This window comes from Mauremys mutica, chromosome 17, assembly GCF_020497125.1.
Source record: "Mauremys mutica isolate MM-2020 ecotype Southern chromosome 17, ASM2049712v1, whole genome shotgun sequence".
Classification (NCBI taxonomy): Eukaryota; Metazoa; Chordata; order Testudines; family Geoemydidae; genus Mauremys; species Mauremys mutica.
The window spans coordinates 17,119,007-17,139,158 of NC_059088.1; the positions used below are offsets into that span (position 1 = coordinate 17,119,007).

A 20,152-nucleotide genomic window follows, 5' to 3' on the forward strand; every position below is an offset into this window, starting at 1 on the left:
TTCTGCCTGAAATCACCTGGCCCCCAATCTTAGGCCCCCATGAGGGGTTGTGCTCTCCACTTTTGCAGAGGAAATGGGGGGTCTCTTTTAATCCAGTGGGGGGATATTCATCCCCCTAACCCCAAATGATGCAGCTAGATGGGGGAAATGGGGACACATACCAGAGTTGTGGGGGGAGAGAGCCCCAACCCCAAACTATTGGGGTGGGTTATAAGGGGGCCAGATAGGCTGGGGGTGGGTTATGGGGGAGCAGCTCGCTGAGGGGCAGGGATTGGAGGTGCAGCTAGGTAGGGGGTGGGAGATAAGGGGGCAGCTGGGCTGGGGGGGAGTGATCGGGGGGACAGCTGGGCTGGGGAAGAGGGAAGTGGGTTATGGGGGGCATCTTGTGCTTTTCCTGGGTCCCTGTGGGAGGAACTGGGCCATTGCAAGAATCTGTTATGTAACCCCCACCACGTGTCTTAACCCCCCCCCCCCGCCAACGTGGAGGTGGCGGGAGTGGGGTGTGTGTGTCTCCTACGCAACCCCTTGTGGGAGGAAGGGAGGCAGTGGGGGAGCAGCGACCAGGTGTTTCAGGGGGTCAGTTCCTTGGCGGGGGGATGGGAAGGGAAGGTGCATGCGGGAGTTACCCTCCTGTGTCCATCTCACCCTTTGTCTTCTTTCTCCCTCCCCCAGATCTGGTCTGTTGGGCTCTGCCCCCCCCCCCGAGCCCAGGCACCCCCTTCCCCTCATGGCATCCCCCACTCCCACCCCCCCTTACACCCATCCCTCTCAGAGAGAAGGGCCAGGCCGGGGTTCTGGGCCTGACCCGGTTCTGAGGCCATTGGGGGCTCCCCCCCCCAGTCAATAACCGGCGCCTCCATACAACTGACAGAGAAGACGTGGGCTCCGATCCAGCCCGAGGGCAGGGAATGGGGCACGGGGTCTTTCCCCTACACCAGCTCTGATGCAGCCTCAGGTTGGGTTGGATTTTGGGGTGCCGTTTGGAGCTACGTATGCATTTGGGGCTGTCGGGTGCGGTGACTTCTACCCCTCGTGAGCTGCCTCCACCGTGCCCATACCCCTCCCTCGCCACCCCTCAACAAGGTTCTGCCCCCAAATCTGTCTGGTGGGGATAGGAGGGGAGATGTCCCTTTCCCAGCAATCCCCCAATCTCTCTGGACAGTGCCAGGGATTTGGGGGTGATGGGGGCTGTCCCAAAGGGTAAAACGGGGAGCTGCAGGAAGGGGTGGGGGTCATGGCAAAGAGCAGGCAGCTCGGGTGTGAATTATTGACAGGAAACCTGATCCATGGAGATTGTTGCTCCGCAGGTTACTAAAGCCAAAGGGGATGGAATTACACGGCGCAGGGGGGAGAACTGGGACAGTTGTCATGTAGCAGGGATGCAGCCACCTCTGGGATTGGGCAGCATCTCAGTGCTGGGTGAGCTGTCCCCGAGCGGCATTATGTGCGGCTGTTCCCCAGCTGCCCCAACCCAGAGCTAGCTGCATCTCCACACTGGACAAGTCGTCCCCATGGGGTGTTATGTGCAGCTGTTCCCCAGCTGCCCTGCCCCAGAGCTGGCTGCATCTCGGCACCAGACAATCTGTCCCTGGGCAGTGTTATGTGCAGCTGCTCCCCAGCTTTCTCCCCCCTGACGTGGCTGCAACTTGGCTTTGGGCTCCTTTTGGGGGATGGTAAATTGGTGCTGAGGTCTGTTTGATTTGCCCTTGCAGGCCCGCAGCACGGACAGTCTGGACAGGGCGGGGGATGGGCCGCTCCGCCCTCTGGGGAACACAGCCGCCAGTGTCAAGGGGAAAGGCCCCAAGAGGTAAGCAAGGGGAGCCCTGTTCCTGGAGGGGAGTCCCTGGTGGTGAGTGTGGCATGACTTGTGCCTGGCCTGTCAATGCAATTGGGGAGCAAGTGGGTTCTCTGCTGGGGTCCCCGTGCCCTGGGCGGTCGCCGATGGGAGGGGAGGGCTCAGATCTCAGGCTCCCCCCTCGGGGGCATGTGTCCCATGGGAGTCCAGCTAGAGAAACAGACAATTAAAAGAACAATAGAAAGGACAGTATCCTCTAATACCTGGGCTGAGATATAGCTCCAGGGGAAGGATGGGGCTGAGTGCCAGGGGTTCCAAGGGGCTCAGGTATAGCGAGGGGCCGTGTGCGTGTCTGGGTGCTGGAAGGCCTGGGGGTCTGGATATAGCGGGAGGGAGGGTATGTCTCGATGCAGGGGGTCCCAGGGCTGGGATATAGCCTGGGGGGAGGATGGGCTGTGTTTGGGTGCGAGGGAGTCCGGGGTGCTGGGGTATAGTGAGGGGACGGGGATGTCTCGGTGCCATGAGAGCTGGGATATTGCAGGGTGGGGGGGGGAGGCGTGTCTAAGTGCTGGGGGTCCCAGGGCTGGGATATAGAGGGGGGTGTCTGGGTGCTGGGTGGGTCCCAAGGCTGGGATATAGCAGGGGGCAGGGGAGACACTGGGCTCTGTCTCGCAGTTGGGTACATGGCTGTTACCTGATGAGGGTATTGTGGGTGCTTGGGGTATTCTGGGGGTGCTGTATGCTGGGCGGTTGGAGTTTGGGATATAGCAACAGAACAGCATTCTGTCTGCAGGCAGGGTCCCCGGTTGGGGTACTGCTGAGGGGGGAAGGGTTCTGTGGGGAGTTGGGGTACAGCTGAGGGGGGATGGGTTCTGGGGGGTTGGGGTCCCAGGTTGGGGTACAGCAGAAGGGAAATGGGTTCTGGGGGTTTGGAGTACAGCCGAGGGGGGATGGGTTCTGAGGGGGGTTGGGGGTCCCTGGTTGTGTATAGCAGGGGGTTGGGATATCATGGGGGGTTGGGGTACCCAGTGCTGTGTGAGTATCAGGGTGTCAGGTTACCTGGCTTACCATGTGGGGTTGGGTACCTCATGGTGAGTAGGATACTGTGGGGCATTGGTACCCCATGTTATCTGGGGTACAGCGGTGTTGGGGTACCCTGTGCTGTGTTGGGTGCCATGGGGCTGGGTACCCCATGCTGTCTGGGGTACAGGAGTGTTGGGGTACCCCATGCTGTGTGCGATACCATGGGGCTGGGTACCCCATGCTGTCTGGGGTACAGCAGTGTTGGGGTACCCCATGCTGTGTGCGATACCATGGAGGGTTGGTACCCCATGCTGTCTGGAGTACAGCAGTGCTTGGTTATCCCATGCTGGGTGGGGTACAGCAGTGTTGTGGTACCCTGTGCTGTGTGGGGTACCATGGGGGTGGGTGCCCGGTGCTATGTGGGGTACAGCAGTATTGGGGTGCCCGTGCTGTGTGAGTACCATAGGGGTGGGTACCTGGTGCTGTGTGGGGTACAGCAGTGTTGGGGTGCCCCATGCTGTGTGGGGTACCATGGAAGTGGGTACCCGGTGCTGTGTGTGGGGTACAGCGGTATTGGGGTGCCTGTGGGGTACCATGGGGCTGGGTACCCGGTGCTGTGTGTGGGGTACAGCAGTATCGGGGTGCCTGTGGGGTACCGTGGGGGCTGGGTACCTGGTGCTGTGTGTGGGGTACAGCAGTATCGGGGTGCCTGTGGGGTACCGTGGGGGGTGGGTACCCGGTGCTGTGTGTGGGGTACAGCAGTATGGGGGTGCCTGTGGGGTACCGTGGGGGGTGGGTACCCGGTGCTGTGTGTGGGGTACAGCAGTATGGGGGTGCCTGTGGGGTCCCGTGCGGGGTTGGTACCCGGTGCTGTGTGTGGGGTACAGCAGTTTGGGGGTGCCTGTGGGGTACCGTGGGGGGTGGGTACCCGGTGCTGTGTGTGGGGTACAGCAGTATGGGGGTGCCTGTGGGGTACCGTGGGGGGTGGGTACCCGGTGCTGTGTGTGGGGTACAGCAGTATGGGGGTGCCTGTGGGGTACCGTGGGGGGTGGGTACCCGGTGCTGTGTGTGGGGTACAGCAGTATGGGGGTGCCTGTGGGTACCGTGGGGGGTGGGTACCTGGTGCTGTGTGTGGGGTACAGCAGTATGGGGGTGCCTGTGGGGTACCATGGGGGGTGGGTACCCGGTGCTGTGTGTGGGGTACAGCAGTATGGGGGTGCCTGTGGGGTACCATGGGGGGTGGGTACCCGGTGCTGTGTGTGGGGTACAGCAGTATGGGGGTGCCTGTGGGGTCCCATGGGGCTGGGTACCCGGTGCTGTGTGTGGGGTACAGCAGTATGGGGGTGCCTGTGGGGTACCATGGGGGGTGGGTACCCGGTGCTGTGTGTGGGGTACAGCAGTATGGGGGTGCCTGTGGGGTACCATGGGGGGTGGGTACCCGGTGCTGTGTGTGGGGTACAGCAGTATGGGGGTGCCTGTGGGGTACCATGGGGGGTGGGTACCCGGTGCTGTGTGTGGGGTACAGCAGTATCGGGGTATCCTGTGCTATGTTGGGTACCATCGAAGTACAAACATAAGAACGGCCAGGCTGGGGCAGCCCAGTGTCGGGTGCCTGGCAGGGGCCTGGGCCAGGGGAACAGGAGCATCCAGCCCCTGGCTGCCAGTCAGTGGCTCAGGGACAGCGCGTGCCTGGCCCCTCCTCCAGGAACTTAGCTCGTTCTTTGAACCCTGTTACACTCTTGGCTCCCACCACATCCTCTGGCAGTGAGCTCCCCAGGCCGGCTGTGTGCTGAGTCCATCCTTCTGTTTGTCTGAAACCTGCCGCCTGCTCATTTCCCTGGATGCCCTTGGCCCGTGTTAGGTGAAGGGGTAAATAACACCCCCCGTCACTCCCCCCACCCCAGACAGGCTTTTAGAGCCCTCTGGCCTGCCCCCTCAATCCGCTCTGTGCCAAGCTGAACAGTCCCAGGCCTTTGACTCTCTCCTCGTTCCCTGTTCCCTTCCCTGCACCTCGCCCAGGTCTCTGCTCGGCACTGGGCCTGGATCTGCAGGCAGGCAGTGTCCCCAGGCAGTGTCTGTCACGGAGTCACCCGACAGGCGCTGGAAATACTCCATATGAAGCCAGTCAGGCCCCTGGGGGCATGGGCGCCAACTTATATGGGCTCCTGGGGCTTTAGCCCCAGGAATATTCACAGTCAGGGGCTCTGCTCCAGCAATATTTGGAGCTAGGTTTCTCCCCTGCTCTGGGCTGCCGGCAGCCGCCGCGAGCCCAGAGCCTTTTAAATCCCAGCCGCGGCCGGGAATCAGAGGGCTCTGGGCTCTCCGCTGCGGCGGGGAGCCCAGAGCCTTTTAAATCCCAGCCGCGGCCGGGAATCAGAGGGCTCTGGGCTCTCCGCTGCGGCGGGGAGCCCAGAGCCTTTTAAATCCCAGCCGCGGCCGGGAGTCAGAGGGCTCTGGGCTGTCCGTGGCTGCGGGGAGCCCAGAGCCTTTTAAATCCCAGCCGCGGCCGGGAGTCAGAGGGCTCTGGGCTGTTCGCTGCGGCGGGGAGCCCAGAGCCCTTTAAATCTCAGCCGCGGCCGGGAGTCAGAGGGCTCTGGGCTCCCCGTGGCTGCGGGCAGCCCAGCGCCCTCTGACTCCCGGCCGCGGCTGGGATTTAAAAGGCTCTGGGCTCCCCGCGGCTGCCCGCAGCCCAGCGCTCTTTGAATCCCCGCCCCAGGCCGCTGATTGCCCCCTCCCCAGACCCCTGACCCAACTGCCCCCCCAGGACCCCCACCCCCTATCTAAGCACCACTGGTCCTTGTCCCCCGATTACCCCCTCCCGAGACCCCTGCCCCTAACTGCCCCTTGGGACCTCAGCCCCTATCTAAGCCTCCCTTCTCCTTGTCCCCAACTGCCCCCTCCTGAGACCCCACCCAACTTCCCCCCAGGACCCTCCTACCTGTCCCCTGATAAACCTCCTGGACTCCCATGCCTATCCAATTGCTGCCTGTCCCCTGACTGCCCCTCCGAACCTCTGCCCCATCCAACCCACCCTGCTCCTTGTCCCTTGACTGCCCCCCGGAACCCCCTACCTCTTCTCCAACTCCCAAACCGCTTACTGTGCCACTCAGACCAGCATGTCTGGCTCCGTGCAGCTCCAGACAGTTGCTGCCATGCTCCCCCATGGAGCCCACAGCCCTCTCCCACCCCCAGCACCTGCCTTCCAGATTTGAACACCTCAAAATTCAGGAGTGCTCAAGCTCGGTTTGGGCAGCTTTTACTTCATTTCTCCCAAATCAGTTTCCCCTGCAAGGTGCCAACTGAAGGTGTTGGAGAACAGAGAGATCGGGTGGCCTCCTAATGCCTGGAAAAGAGACAAAGGCCGGAGGAGGGAGTGTCAGTGCCTGTGCGGACTTCTGGGAAGTGCACGGTGTGGAAGGGGATGCTGTGATGCTTTGGAACAACTCCATACAAAGCCAGTCAGGACTCTGGGGGAGCCTCCTCTCTTGGAACATACTGTCTCCAGGGCAAGAAGCTTACACCTTCCTGGGTCTGACCTCGGATCATTCAGCTTGCCCTTCCACGTCATGCACTTTCCAAAGTGAGTCTGCCCAGGCTGGTCCTGGGGCAACCAGAGGGCCCTGCACCCCAACTCCGCAGTCAGATGTGACTCTCAGCCAGACAGTAAAACAGAAGGTTTATTAGATGACGGGAACACAGTTTAAACAGAGCTTGTTGGTACAGAAAACAGAACCCCTCTGTCAGGTCCATCTTGGGGGGTGGGGAGCCCAGAACCAAGTTCTGGGTCTCTCCCCATTTCCCCAGCCAGCTCCAAACTGACACTCCCTCCTCTGGCCTCTATGTCTCTTCCGGACAAGGAGGCCACCTGATCTCTTTGTCCCCAACACCTTCAGTTGGCATCTTGCAGGGGAAACTGAGGCACCCACACAGTATTCAGAGAAAATATTAAGAACATTCCCACTTCATCACAACAGGTGCAACAAAATATAATACTGTATATTGAAGTAGGCAATTACTGCTTCTGACTTTCCACTTTTAATTGACCCTTGTAATCTTGTGGCACTGACGCGTTGTAGCTTCATTTTATATCGGCTTACAGGGCGGGAGCGGGGGGGCACCACCATTTTGGGCCCCACCAAAAATTATACAAACCTGCCGCCTATGCCTGGGGGAGCAGACTGTCTCCAGGGCAAGAAGCTTCAACCGTCTCGGAGCATTCAGCATCCCCTTCCACACCGTGCGCTTCCTGCAGCGAGTCTGCCCGGGCGGGGCTCCTGGGGAAACCAGAGGGCCCTGCACCCCACCTCCTGCAGTCAGCAGTGACTTGGAGCCAGCCGGTAAAACAGGTTTATTAGTCGACAGGAACACAGCGTAGAACAGAGCTTGTTAGAACAGAAATCAGTGACTTTCAGCCAAATCCATGCTGGGAGTCTTGGGCCAGATGCCCTGGATTCCCCCTCTTCCAGTCCCCCCAAGTACACTTCCAGCTTCCAGCGACCTGACCTCAGACACCCCCGTTGCTCTTCCTTGTCTTCGTCTCGCTTCCCGGCCAAAGAGTCACCTGGTTGCATCCCCTCCTGGTCTCAGGTTAGGAAGGGCACCCGTCATAGTATACGTGTGGCAGCTGGAGCAGCCTCACCTGCTCCAGAGGGTCTCAGCCAAAGTCACACACCGAGGTATTGGTGCAGCACACAAGGAAACTGAGGCAGACACTGTATTCATGCAAAACAGTAAAACTCACATAGGCTCACATAGAACATAACAAGGAAAATCTCCACTTCGTGGCAGTGTTCCTGGGCAGTGGCCGGGGCAGGGGCACCCGGGGTTCATACAGCGCCGGCGTTACAAGATTTTCTCTCAGACGATCTGTCCCTGTCCCGAGAACTCCTGGTGCTGAGATGTTTTCTCCTGCTGCTGTGCTGTGCGGGGATGTAGCAGAGAATGGCCCATGCGGATGCCTGGCTCTTGCTCAATCAAATGGGATTATTTATAGTTGGATACCACGGCATGTTGGGGTAATCTGTGCTTTGAGGGGTACCATGAGGGGATCGGGGTATCCAGTGCTGTGTGGGGTACAGCAGGGGTGGGATAGTGTGGGGTGCAGTGGGGACAGCGGGGGTGGGGTGTGGGGTACAGCAGGAGTGGAGTACAGTGGGGTGCAGTGTGGGTTGCAGCGGGGATGGGGAACAGTGGGGTGCTGTGGGGGACAGCGGGGGTGGGGTGTTGTGTGGAGTACAGCAGGGGTGGGATACAGTGGGGTGCAGCGGGGGTAGGGAACAGTGGGTGCTGTGTGAGGTACAGTGGGGACAGAGGGGGTGGGGTGCAATGCGGTGCTGTGTGAGGCACACTGGGGTACAGTGGGGACGGTGGGGTGGGGTGCTGTGTAGGGTACAGCAGAGATGGGGTACAGTGGGGTGCAGCAGGGGTGGGGTGCTGTGTGAGGCACACTGGGGGACAGTGGGGACAACAGGGTGAGGTGCTGTGTGGGGTACAGTGGTGACGGGGTACAGTGGGGTGCTGTGTGGGGCACACTGGGGGACAGTGGGGGTGGTGTGTTGTGTGGGGTATAGTGGGGGTGGGTTACAGTGGGTGTTGTGTGGGGTGCAGTGGGGGTGGGGCACAGTGGGGTGCAGTGCAGGGCACACTGGGGTACAGTGGAGAGAGCGGGGGTGGGGTGCTGTGTGGGGTACAGTGGGGATGAGGTGCAGTGGGGCGATCTCTGGGACACACTGGGGGACTGGGGACAGCAGGGGTGGGGTTCGGTGGGTACAGCAGGGTGGGGTGCAATGGGGTACTGTGAGGGGCACACTGGGGGACAGCAGGACAGCGGGATGAGTTACAGTGAGGTGTTGTATGGGGTGCAGCGGGGTGGGGTACTGTGGGGGGCACACTGGGGGACAGTGGGGATGGGGCGCTGTGTGGGGTACAGCAGGGGTGGGCTGCAGTGGGGAGCTGTGTGGGGCACAATGGGGTACAGTGGGGACGGGGATGGGGTGCTGTGTGGGGTACAGCAGTGGGGTACAGTGAGGTCCTGTGTGAGGCACACTGGGGTACAGTGGGGGTGGTGTGTTGTGTGGGGTATAGTGGGGGTGGGTTACAGTGGGGTGTTGTGTGGGGTGCAGTGGGGGTGGGGCACAGTGGGGTACAGTGGGGACGGGGATGGGGTGCTGTGTGGGGTACAGCAGTGGGGTACAGTGAGGTCCTGTGTGAGGCACACTGGGGTACAGTGGGGTGGTGTGTGGGTTGCAGCAGGGGTGGGGTACAGTGGGTTGCTGTGTAGGGCACACTGGAGGACAGTGGGGACAGCAGGGGTTTGGTGTGGGGTACAGCAGGGGTGGGGTGCTGTGGGGGGCACACTGGGGGACAGGGGTGAGTTACAGTGGGGTATTGTATGGGGTGCGCCAGGGGTGTGGTGCTTTGTGGGGTACAGCAGGGGTGGTGTGCTGTGTGGGTTGCAGCAGGGGTGGGGTACAGTAGGGTGCTGTGTGGGGCACACTGGGGTTCAGTGGGGTGTCCTTTCCCCCCAGGCTGTCCATCACCCGAGCCCATTTCCCCAAGCTGGCTGAATGCGCCCATTTCCACTACGAGGCCGTGGACTTTGGACACATCCAGGTGAGCGACTGCCGTGCCTCGCCCGGGGAGCCCCAATCCCAGACTCCTGGGTCCCCCCACAGGGATCCCTCCTCCTGCACCTCCCTTCCCCCCGCCCCCAGCCTGTAGAGCCCTCTCCCCAGACTCCTGGGTCCCATCTGGGCAATCCTCTTCCCAGGTGCTGCCCCAGTCCTTTCGGGGGGAGGATGCCTGGGTCCAATTTGGGGGGCTTTTCTGATTGCCTGGGTCCCATGTACAGGGCCAGGTGGGGGTCATCTCCCAGACAGCTGGGTCCTTGGGGAGGTGGGAGCTAGCCAGACGTTGGGTCCCAATGGGGATCAGATGCAGGTTTGGTGTCGGGGTTGGGGACTGAACTCCCGGACACTTGGGTTCTCTCCTGGGATGAGCCTGCACCAAGTGACGCCGGAGAGGCAACTTGCCCCGGATGCCTGGGTCCCACAGGGGCACCTCTCACCCGCTGTGTGCCCACAGCTCCTGCTGGCCTCCGAGCAAGGGGAGGGGCTGCCCGCTACCCTGGGGGACAGGGAGCTGCTCTTCATCGTCCAGGTCACCTGCAAGGTGAGTGCTCCCCCCAACCCTCCCATTCCCAATCTTGCCCAGGGCCCCCCCCTTCCCGACCCTCCCATTCCCAACCCAGGTTCCTTCTCTCTGCCATGCCAACTACTGTGAGGGAGAGCAGACCCCTGAACCCCCAGACCTGCCCCCTGAACCCCCAGACCTGCCCCCTCCCCTTTCCCCTGCAGTCCTCCCTTGGTCCATCCTCTCGTGCCCCACAGTGGCACCCCCACACTGTGCCACTGCTACCCACTTTCCTTCTTTAGACCCCCCAGATCCACCCCCCTCTCCGTCCTCAGCTGTCCCAGCACCTCCCAGGCCCACCTCACCAGAGTCCCTTCCCCCCTGAGCACGCTGACACCCCTCCCCCGCCGACATCCCGCTTTGCCTCCTGCCCCCCAGGGGAAGACATGGCCTGTTCACCGCAGCTACGAGGAGTTCTGCAGCTTGGACGGGCACCTGCACTGCTGCATCTTCGACCGCCGCTTCTCCCAGCTGCCGGAGCTGCCACCGCCCTGCCAGGCTCGGGGGCAGGCTGAGGTGAGTCATGGGGGGTGCTGGGCAGACCTTGTGGGAGTTGCTGTGCGGCTGTTCCTGGACTGCCCCACCCCAGAGATGGCTGCATTTCAGTGCCAGGCAAGCCGTCCCCGGACAGCATTATGTGCAGTTGTTCCCCAGCTGCCCCACGCCAGAAATGGCTGAATCTCAGCACCAGGCGAGCCGTCACTGTGGGGCAGACATGAAGGGGGTGGTTGCCAGGCCCTGATTCTGCTCCTGCCCCCCAGATGCTGGCCCCGGTCCTGCGGCAGTACCTGGAGAAGCTCTCGGCCATTGTGGACAGCAACATTAACTGTGGGCCTGTCCTCACCTGGATGGAGGTGAGATGGGGTGTTGGTGGGGGGCAGAAACGGTAGGGGCCGTTCAGCATGGGTCCCCCCCTCCGGTCAAACCTGTGGGCCCATCCCGCCCAACCTCCGCCCCTACACCAGCCCCGGCCCTGTCCAGGCCGGTAACCCCACAGACCCCCATGAGACCCATGGCCCATCCCACCCAGCATCTCCCTCCCCCCCCCATCAGAGCCATGAGCCCGTCCAACCCAGCATCTGCCCCTGCATCAGACCCACAGCTCCTCCCATCCTCCCCCCTGCCAATCAGACTTACAGTCCCCCAGCCCTGTATCCCTCCCATCAGACCTATAGCCCACCCAGCCCAGTATCCACCCCACCCCTGATCACCTACCGCCCCCTCCCACCCTCCCCCAGATCAGACCCATGCCCCATCCAGGCTCAGTCTTGCACCTCCTCTGTTGCAGATCGATAATCATGGCAACCGGCTGCTGGTGAACGAGGAGGCCTCGATCAACGTCCCGGCCATTGCGGCCGCCCACGTCATCAAGCGCTATGCGGCCCAGGCCCCTGACGAGCTGTCCTTTGAGGTGGAGTGTGGGGGGCCCCACAGCCCCAGAACCCCCTCCCTCTCTGGCTGGGGCACTGTCCTGGGGAAGCTCACAGCCCCAGAACCCCCCTCTCCCCAGATGGGGCACTATCCAGGGGAAGCTCACAGCCCCAGAGCCCCCTCTCCCCAGACGGGGCACTGTCCAGGGGAAGCTCACAGCCCCAGAGCCCCCTCTCCCCAGACGGGGCACTGTCCAGGGGAAGCTCACAGCCCCAGAGCCCCCTCTCCCCAGACGGGGCACTGTCCAGGGGAAGCTCACAGCCCCAGAGCCCCCTCTCCCCAGATGGGGCACTGTCCTGAGGAAGCTCACAGCCCCAGAGCCCCCTCTCCCCAGACGGGGCACTGTCCAGGGGAAGCTCACAGCCCCAGAGCCCCCTCTCCACAGACGGGGCACTGTCCAGGGGAAGCTCACAGCCCCAAAGCCCCCTCTCCCCAGATGGGGCACTGTCCTGAGGAAGCTCACAGCCCCAGAGCCCCCTCCCTCTCTGGCTGGGGCACTGTCCTGGGGAAGCTCACTCTCCCCAGATGGGCCACTGTCCTGAGGAAGCTCACAGCCCCAAAGCCCCCTCTCCCCAGATGGGCCACTGTCCTGAGGAAGCTCACAGCCCCAGAACCCCCTCTCCCCAGATGGGGCACTGTCCTGAGGAAGCTCACAGCACAGGAGCCCTTTCCTCCTCCTCCCCTCCCCCCCCAGCTGGGGCACTGCCCTGGGGAAGCTCACATCCCCGGAGCCCCCTCTGGGGCACTGCCCTGTGGGGCTGGGGGCCCCCTGACTGTCTCTCTGCTCTGTGCAGGTTGGGGACATTGTGTCGGTAATCGACATGCCCCCCAAGGAGGAGGTCAGCTGGTGGCGGGGAAAGCACGGCTTCCAGGTGGGTGTGGGGCTTGGGGAGGGTCTGCAGGGAGGGCTTCCTGCTGGGCATTGCACCCCCACGCTTGGGTCACAGGGGGGTTCCATGGGAGAGTCGGGGGCATGGGGGTGCATGGGGGGTGGGGATGCAGGGTGGGGGCAGTTCGGGGTGTGGGGGGGTCACAGTTCCGGCTGAGCTGCCCGCCTGCTCCCTGGGATCTGGGCAGTGTCCAGTCGCTGGTCCTGGCACTGGGTCTCCCCAGCACATACCCCATGGCTGACTTCCCCCACCATGGCAGTGAGCCCCCATGGCCCAGCTGCCTGGCACCAGCTGTCCTGGAACAGGGGCAGGCCTGCCTGGGGAGTCACAGAATCATAGAATCTCAGGGTTGGAAGGGACCTCAGGAGGTATCTAGTCCAACCCCCTGCTCAAAGCAGGACCAATCCCCAACTAAATCATCCCAGCCAGGGCTTTGGCAAGCCTGACCTTAACCTCTAAGGATGGAAATTCCACCACCTCCCTAGGTAACCCATTCCAGTGCTTCACCACCCTCCTAGCGAAAAAGTTTTTCCTAATATCCAACCTAAACCTCCCCCATTGCAACTTGAGACCATTACTCCTTGTTCTGTCATCTGCTACCACTGAGAACAGTCTAGATCCATCCTCTTTGGAACCCCCCTTTCAAGTAGTTGAAAGCAGCTATCAAATCCCCCCTCATTCTTCTCTTCTGCAGATTAAACAATCCCAGTTCCCTCAGCCTCTCCTCATAAGTCAGGTGCTCCAGCCAGGGGCGGCTCTAGGTTTTTGGCCGCCCCAAGCAGTCATGCCCGGGAGGCGCCCCCGAGCCGCGGGAGCAGCGGACCTCCCGCGGGCATGACTGCAGAGGGACCGCTGGTCGCGCGGCTCGGCTGGACCTCCCGCAGCTGCGGGCGGTTCGCAGGTCCGGCGGCTCCCAGTGGAGCTGCCGCAGTCATGCCTGCGGGAGGTCCACTGGAGCCGCCGGCCGAGCGTCCCCTCCGCAGTCATGCCTGCGGCAGGTCCGCTGCTCCCGGGGCTCCGGTGGACCTCCCGCAGGCATGACTGCGGCAGGTCCGCCGGCCCAGCCTGCCGCCCCCCCGGGAAAGGGCCGCCCCAGGCAGGGGCTTGCCCCGCTGGGCTCTGGAGCCGGCCCTGGCTCCAGCCCCCTAATCATTTTTGTTGCCTTCCACTGGACTCCTTCCAATTTTTCCACATCCTTCTTGTAGCGTAAAAGCAGCAAAGAGTCCTGTGGTACCTTATAGACTAACAGACGTATTTGAGCATGAGCTTTCGTGCGTGAAAGCACGAAAGCTCGTGCTCCAATACATCTGTTAGTCTATAAGGTGCCTCAGGACTCTTTGCTGCTTTTACAGATACAGACTAACATGGCTACCCCTCTGATTCTTGTAGTGTGCGGCCCAAAACTGGACACAATTCTCCAGATGAGGCCTCACCAATGCTGGATAGAGGGGAATGATCACGTCCCTCGATCTGCTGGCAATGCCCCTACTTATACAGCCCAAAATGCCATTAGCCTTCTTGACAACAAGGGCACACTGTGGACTCATATCCAGCTTCTCGTCCACTGTAACCCCTAGGTCCTTTTCTGCAGAACTGCTGCCTAGCCATTCGGTCCCTAGTCTGTAGCAGTGCATGGGATTCTTCCGTCCTAAGTTCAGGACTCTGCACTTGTCCTTGTTGAACCTCATCAGATTTCTTTTGGCCCAATCCCCTAATTTGTCTAGGTCCTTCTGTATCCTATCCCTACCCTCCAGCGTATCTACCACTCCTCCCAGTTTAGTGTCATCTGCAAACTTGCTGAGAGTGCAGTCCATGCCATCCTCCAGATCATTAATGAAGATATTGAACAAAACTGGTCCCAGGACTAACCCTTGAGGCACTCCGCTTGAAACCAGCTGCCAACTAGACATGGAGCCATTGATCACTACCCATGGAGCCCAATGATCTAACCAGCTTTCTATCCACCTTACAGTCCATTCATCCAGCCCATACTTCTTTAACTTGCCAGCAAGAATTCTGTGGGAGACTGTATCAAAAGCTTTGCTAAAGTCAAGGAATAACACGTCACGCAGGATTAACCATTGCTCACTAGCTGCCTGGGTGGACACTTGTCATCTGTACTGCATGTGCCTGGCCCCAAGGAGGCAAACCCACTTAGCAAGCGAGTGAAGCTAAACCGAATTCAGGCAGCTTCAGTTTGGGAGGAGGAACTGAATGCGATTTAACTAGGGCTTGGTCTACACTGAAAACTGATCCTGGCACAGTTACCTCAGTCTGGGGTGTCAGATCTCCCCACCCCAGGGCCAGAGCAGTGTAGACACAGCTGTGTCAACAGAGGAGGGCTCCCATTGGCGTGCTGTGCTGGGTGTGTATGTATGCACTCACTTGCAGAAGAGCCTCTGTTGGCGTAGGCTGCATCTACACTAGAAGCTCTGCTGGCAGAGGGTCTGTCATAGCCATTGACACACAGGAATGGGCATCCAGATTTGCAGGTGGTGGGTTAATTTGGATTTTCTGTTGTTGGGTTAATCCGGATACATAGTTAAAGTGGTTTAGGAAAGGAAATCTGGATTCATTGGTGATGGGTTAATACAGATTCATGGTTAAACTGGATTAGAAAAGGAAATCCAGATTTGCTGTTGGTGGGGTAATATACATTCACTCTAGTTGGGTTAATCCAGATTCACTGTTGGTGAGTTAATCCAGATTTGCCAGGACCCTGGGCCAGATTTCCTAGACTCCCTCCTCTCCGAGACCCCCACAGCCAACTGCCAGCTACCAGTGACCCGAGCTCCGACACACCTCCTGGTCTTTATCTCGCACAGGCCACATGGCAAGAGACTAGAAAAGGCAGCTGCATCGTCCCCATTTTGTCTTCAATCCTGCTTCTTACCTCTGGAGCAACTTTGCTACAAACTGAAGCTCTGAACAAAGGACTGAATGACCCATCCCAGCAGGGGATGTACTCCAGAGACTTAAGCCAGAAGTTTATTCCATCACTGCTACAAGCCTGAACCAAGAACTTTGCCATTACTGTGTGTAATTGATTCCATTTAACCCATTTTAACTCTCATCTATATTCCTTTCTTTTTATGAATAAACCTTTAGATTTTAGATTCTAAAGGATTGGCAACAGCGTGATTTGTGAGTAAAATCTGACTTGTATATTGACCTGGGTCTGGGGCTTGGTCCTTTGGGATCGGGAGAACCTCTTTTCTTTTACTGGGGTGTTGGTTTTCATAACCAGTCATCCCCATAACAAGTGGCGCTGGTGGTGATACTGGGAAACTGGAGTGTCTGAGGGAATTGCTTGTGTGACTTCTGGTTAGCCAGTGGGGCAAAACCGAAGTCCTCTCTGTTGGGCTGGTTTGCTGTGCCTTAGTAGTGAAGGAAACCCAGCCTTGGGCTGCAACTGCCCTGCTCTAAGCAATTTGTTCTGAATTGATACTCTCAGTAGTGTCCCACCAAAGGTCGCTTTGTTACAGAGGCATCCCCCCAGGCTAGCCTGAGAGACACCCCCCCGCCCCATCCTGTGTGGTGAATTCCTGCCCCACCCCTCGGATGGCATGGGCATCTGTCCATGTGACACGATGGAGGACACTGGACCTGATGAACCCCAGGGCTGAATCCAGAGCAGCCAAAAGCGTGAATTCAAGGTGCGTTCCTTAAACTGAATTAAGCCCCTGGGTGGATGCTTAGCTTCCCAACAGCAACGGTCTTCCTAATCCACTTCCAAAGGGAGTGACACTCACCCAGATGCTGCCCACTCCCATTCGGAAGGAGAACCTTGTGACTAAGTGGGGTTTTCCTCCTTGTTATGCTGTACATGAGCCTATGTGAGTCTTACTGTTTTGCATGAATATTGTGCATGCCTCAGTTTCCCTATGTATTGCACCAATCAATGCCTAGGTGGTGGACATAAGGGGGTGTGACTTTTGCTGAGACCCTCGGAGCAGGTGAGGTGGCTTCAGCTGCCTGCACATATGCTATGGCCGGTGCCCTTCGTAACTTTAGACCCAGGAGGGGGATGCGACCAGGTGATACTTCGCCCGGGACGCGAGATAAAGTCCTGGTCTGACCTCGGAGCATCCAGCATCCCTGTTCACACCATACACTTCCCCTTGGCCAGTCCAGCTGGACGGAACCCCTGGGGAAGCCAGACGGCACTGCACCTCCACTCTGCAGCCAGCGAGTAACACAGAAGGTTTATTAGTCAACAGGAACACAGTGTAGAACAGAGCTTGTTAGCACAGAAATCAGTGACTGTCAGCAAAGTCTATTTTGGGGGGACCCTGGGCCAGATTTCCTAGACTCCCTCCTCTCCGAGACCCCCACAGCCAACTGCCAGCTACCAGTGACCCGAGCTCCGACACACCTCCTGGTCTTTATCTCGCGTCCCGGGCGAAGTATCACCTGGTCGCATCCCCCTCCTGGGTCTAAAGTTACGAAGGGCACCGGCCATAGCATATGTGCAGGCAGCCGGAGCAGGTGAGGTGGCTCCAAGGGTCTCAGCAAAAGTCACACCCCCTTATGTCCACCACCTAGGCATTGATTGGTGCAATACATAGGGAAACTGAGGCATGCACAATATTCATGCAAAACAGTAAGACTCACATAGGCTCATGTACAGCATAACAAGGAGGAAAACCCCACTTAGTCACAAGGTTCTCCTTCCGAATGGGAGTGGGCAGCATCTGGGTGAGTGTCACTCCCTTTGGAAGTGGATTAGGAAGACCGTTGCTGTTGGGAAGCTAAGCATCCACCCAGGGACTTAATTCAGTTTAAGGAACGCACCTTGAGTTCACGCTTTTGGCTGCTCTGGATTCAGCCCTGGGGTTCATCAGGTCCAGTGTCCTCCATCGTGTCACATGGACAGATGCCCATGCCATCCGAGGGGTGGGGCAGGAATTCACCACACAGGATGGGGCGGGGGGGTGTCTCTCAGGCTAGCTTGGGGGGATGCCTCTGTAACAAAGCGACCTTTGGTGGGACACTACTGAGAGTATCAATTCAGAACAAATTGCTTAGAGCAGGGCAGTTGCAGCCCAAGGCTGGGTTTCCTTCACTACTAAGGCACAGCAAACCAGCCCAACAGAGAGGACTTCGGTTTTGCCCCACTGGCTAACCAGAAGTCACACAAGCAATTCCCTCAGACACTCCAGTTTCCCAGTATCACCACCAGCGCCACTTGTTATGGGGATGACTGGTTATGAAAACCAACACCCCAGTAAAAGAAAAGAGGTTCTCCCAATCCCAAAGGACCAAGCCCCAGACCCAGGTCAATATACAAGTCAGATTTTACCCACAAATCACGCTGTTGCCAATCCTTTAGAATCTAAAATCTAATGGTTTATTCATAAAAAGAAAGGAATATAGATGAGAGTTAAAATGGGTTAAATGGAATCAATTACACACAGTAATGGCAAAGTTCTTGGTTCAGGCTTGTAGCAGTGATGGAATAAACTTCTGGCTTAAGTCTCTGGAGTACATCCCCTGCTGGGATGGGTCATTCAGTCCTTTGTTCAGAGCTTCAGTTTGTAGCAAAGTTGCTCCAGAGGTAAGAAGCAGGATTGAAGACAAAATGGGGACGATGCAGCTGCCTTTTCTAGTCTCTTGCCATGCGGCCTGTGCTTCCTTGGTTCCAGACACAAGCTGCCCAGCACATGGCTTGGAAGCCTTCGAGTTCTTCTTCGAGTGATTGCTCCTATGCATTCCAGTTAGGTGTGCGCGCCGTGCGTGCACGGCATCTCGAAACTTTTTTACCCTAGCAACACTGGCGGGCCGGCTGGCGCCCCATGGAGTGGCGCCGCTATGGCGCTAAATATATACCCCAGCCGGCCCGTCCGCTCCTCAGTTCCTTCTTACCGCCCGTGACGGCCAGCTGGAACTGTGGAGTGCTCTTCGTTCTCCACGATCCCTAGCGTTCACATCTTTCTTGTATATAGTTAGTTTTGTAGTTAGTTTTACAGTTTTAGATAGTTAGTTAGTGTATATAGATAAGGTGAAAGGGGGGGGGGTTTCCCTTTTTTACCTCACCCGGTGCGGGCTCATGCCCAAGGCACCGGGCTTTAAGCCCTGCGCGGCGTGCCAGAAGCCTATGCCCATCGGGGACCCGCACGACGCCTGTCTCCGTTGCCTGGGCGAAGGGCACAGAACGGACAAGTGTTCGATCTGCTCGACTTTTAAACCGCGGACCCGGAAAGAGAGGGATATCCGCCTGAAGCAGATTTTGATGGAGGCGTCACTTCAGCCACCGGCACCGTCCGCGCCAGCACCGCGAACTGCCTCGGTGCAGAGCGCACCGGCGGCACCGAGCCGCTCCACCTCCGTGGCACCGCCGACGCAGAAAGCGGTTAAGAAGTCTCGGCACCGCTCGCTTTCGCCCGCGAAGAAGCAGAGGCTAGCGAAGGCACTGGCTCAGGCTCGCGTTGAAGACTCGGCGAAAGCGGCTGCGCTCCTGGTGGCCCCCGCGGTGCCCGTGCACAAGCCGTGCACCGGACCCTTGACTCCGGCGCCGCAAGGCCCGTCGAGTCCGGCGCCGCCACGCTCCCCGGTGCCGTCCGAGGTTGAGCCCCGGCTGCCGTCAACGCCGGAGACATTTGCCTCCGCGCGAGAGCTGATCAAGCTTATAGAGGCACCAGGTCGGCGGGGAAGCCGGCTAGAATGACCCGGCCACCGTCCCTGGACAGGCGCCATGGACGACGCACCCGGTCCCGGTCCCAGTCCGGCGGCAGATCTCCATCACGTCGGTCGCGATCTCGGCGCCGCTCGCCTTCGCGGCACCGATCGCTGTCGAAACGTCGGTCGCAGTCCCGGTGCCGCTCGTCATCGCGGTACCGGTCGTACTCCCGACGCCGCACGAGGTCCAGGTCGCCATCGCGTCGGCACCGTAGAAGATCGCCGTCCCGGCACCGCGACTCGCGAGGGCGTTCACGGCACCGGAGGTCTCGGTCAAGCTCCCGGCACCGTGGCGAACGTCACTCCCGGTCGCCTTCCCGGTACCGACCGGAGCAACCTCGCGCTGCTTTGCCATCCGGGGACGGACTGCCCCATTCGGCAGCGCACTCTGCGAGCGCTTCGGCACCGCCATGGCCCTCTCGACCCGAGTCGGTCGCTTCCGGCACGGACGGATACGGACTCCTGCCGCCCACCCCACGGGACCATCCTCAAGGGGCACAACCGTGGGGCTTTTGGGTTCCATGGGCCCAGTACGAGGCCCAGGGGGTGCCTTTTCCACCAAGGCCCCCCGCGTCAGAGCGCAGAGTCCCAGAGGCGACGGTATCCAGACCGGCCCCTTCGCCGGCGGCGGCGGATGCTGTAGCATCGGAGTCCCAAGGCCATGCGCAGCCCGCACCCTCCGACGGGCAGGTGGCGGACCCCTCTTTGGAGACGGTCGTCCAGGGGTTGTCCTCCTCGTCCTCGCCTGATGAGGCGGTGGCCGGTGCAGCGACTAAGGAGCCTCCCCCCATTGATGTGAGAGCTCACCAGGACCTCCTTCGTCGTGTGGCGACGGCGATGGCCTTGCCCATAGAGGAGGTACACGAGGACGAGGACCCTATCACCAACGTGGTCGAGGCTGACATGCCGGTGCGCGTTGCACTTCCGTTTGTACGGACGGTGCAGAAGAACGCCAACACCATCTGGCAGACGCCAGCGTCCGTGCCCCCTACAGCCCGTGGTGTTGAGCGAAAGTACTCTGTCCCTCCCACGGGCTATGAATACTTGTATATACATCCGACCCCGGACTCCCTGGTAGTCCAGTCGGTTAATGACAGGGAGCGGCACGGTCAACCGGCTTCGGCGCCCAAGTCAAAGGACGCGA

The 20,152-nt window shown here is 59.7% G+C and overlaps 1 protein-coding gene across 5 annotated transcripts in view; it reads left to right on the forward strand.

Annotated features, from left to right (window-relative positions):
* The window catches only part of ARHGAP33 (Rho GTPase activating protein 33), a 73,969-nt gene that overhangs the window by 7,443 nt on the left and 46,374 nt on the right, over nt 1-20,152 (forward strand). For all 5 annotated transcript variants that reach the window (XM_044991286.1, XM_044991290.1, XM_044991287.1 and 2 more), the window contains 7 exons: nt 1,713-1,807; nt 9,346-9,430; nt 9,902-9,988; nt 10,388-10,525; nt 10,771-10,863; nt 11,298-11,420; nt 12,235-12,312. In XM_044991286.1, the coding sequence (XP_044847221.1) occupies nt 1,713-1,807; nt 9,346-9,430; nt 9,902-9,988; nt 10,388-10,525; nt 10,771-10,863; nt 11,298-11,420; nt 12,235-12,312 (699 nt within the window). The remainder of the gene's footprint in view (nt 1-1,712; nt 1,808-9,345; nt 9,431-9,901; nt 9,989-10,387; nt 10,526-10,770; nt 10,864-11,297; nt 11,421-12,234; nt 12,313-20,152) is intronic.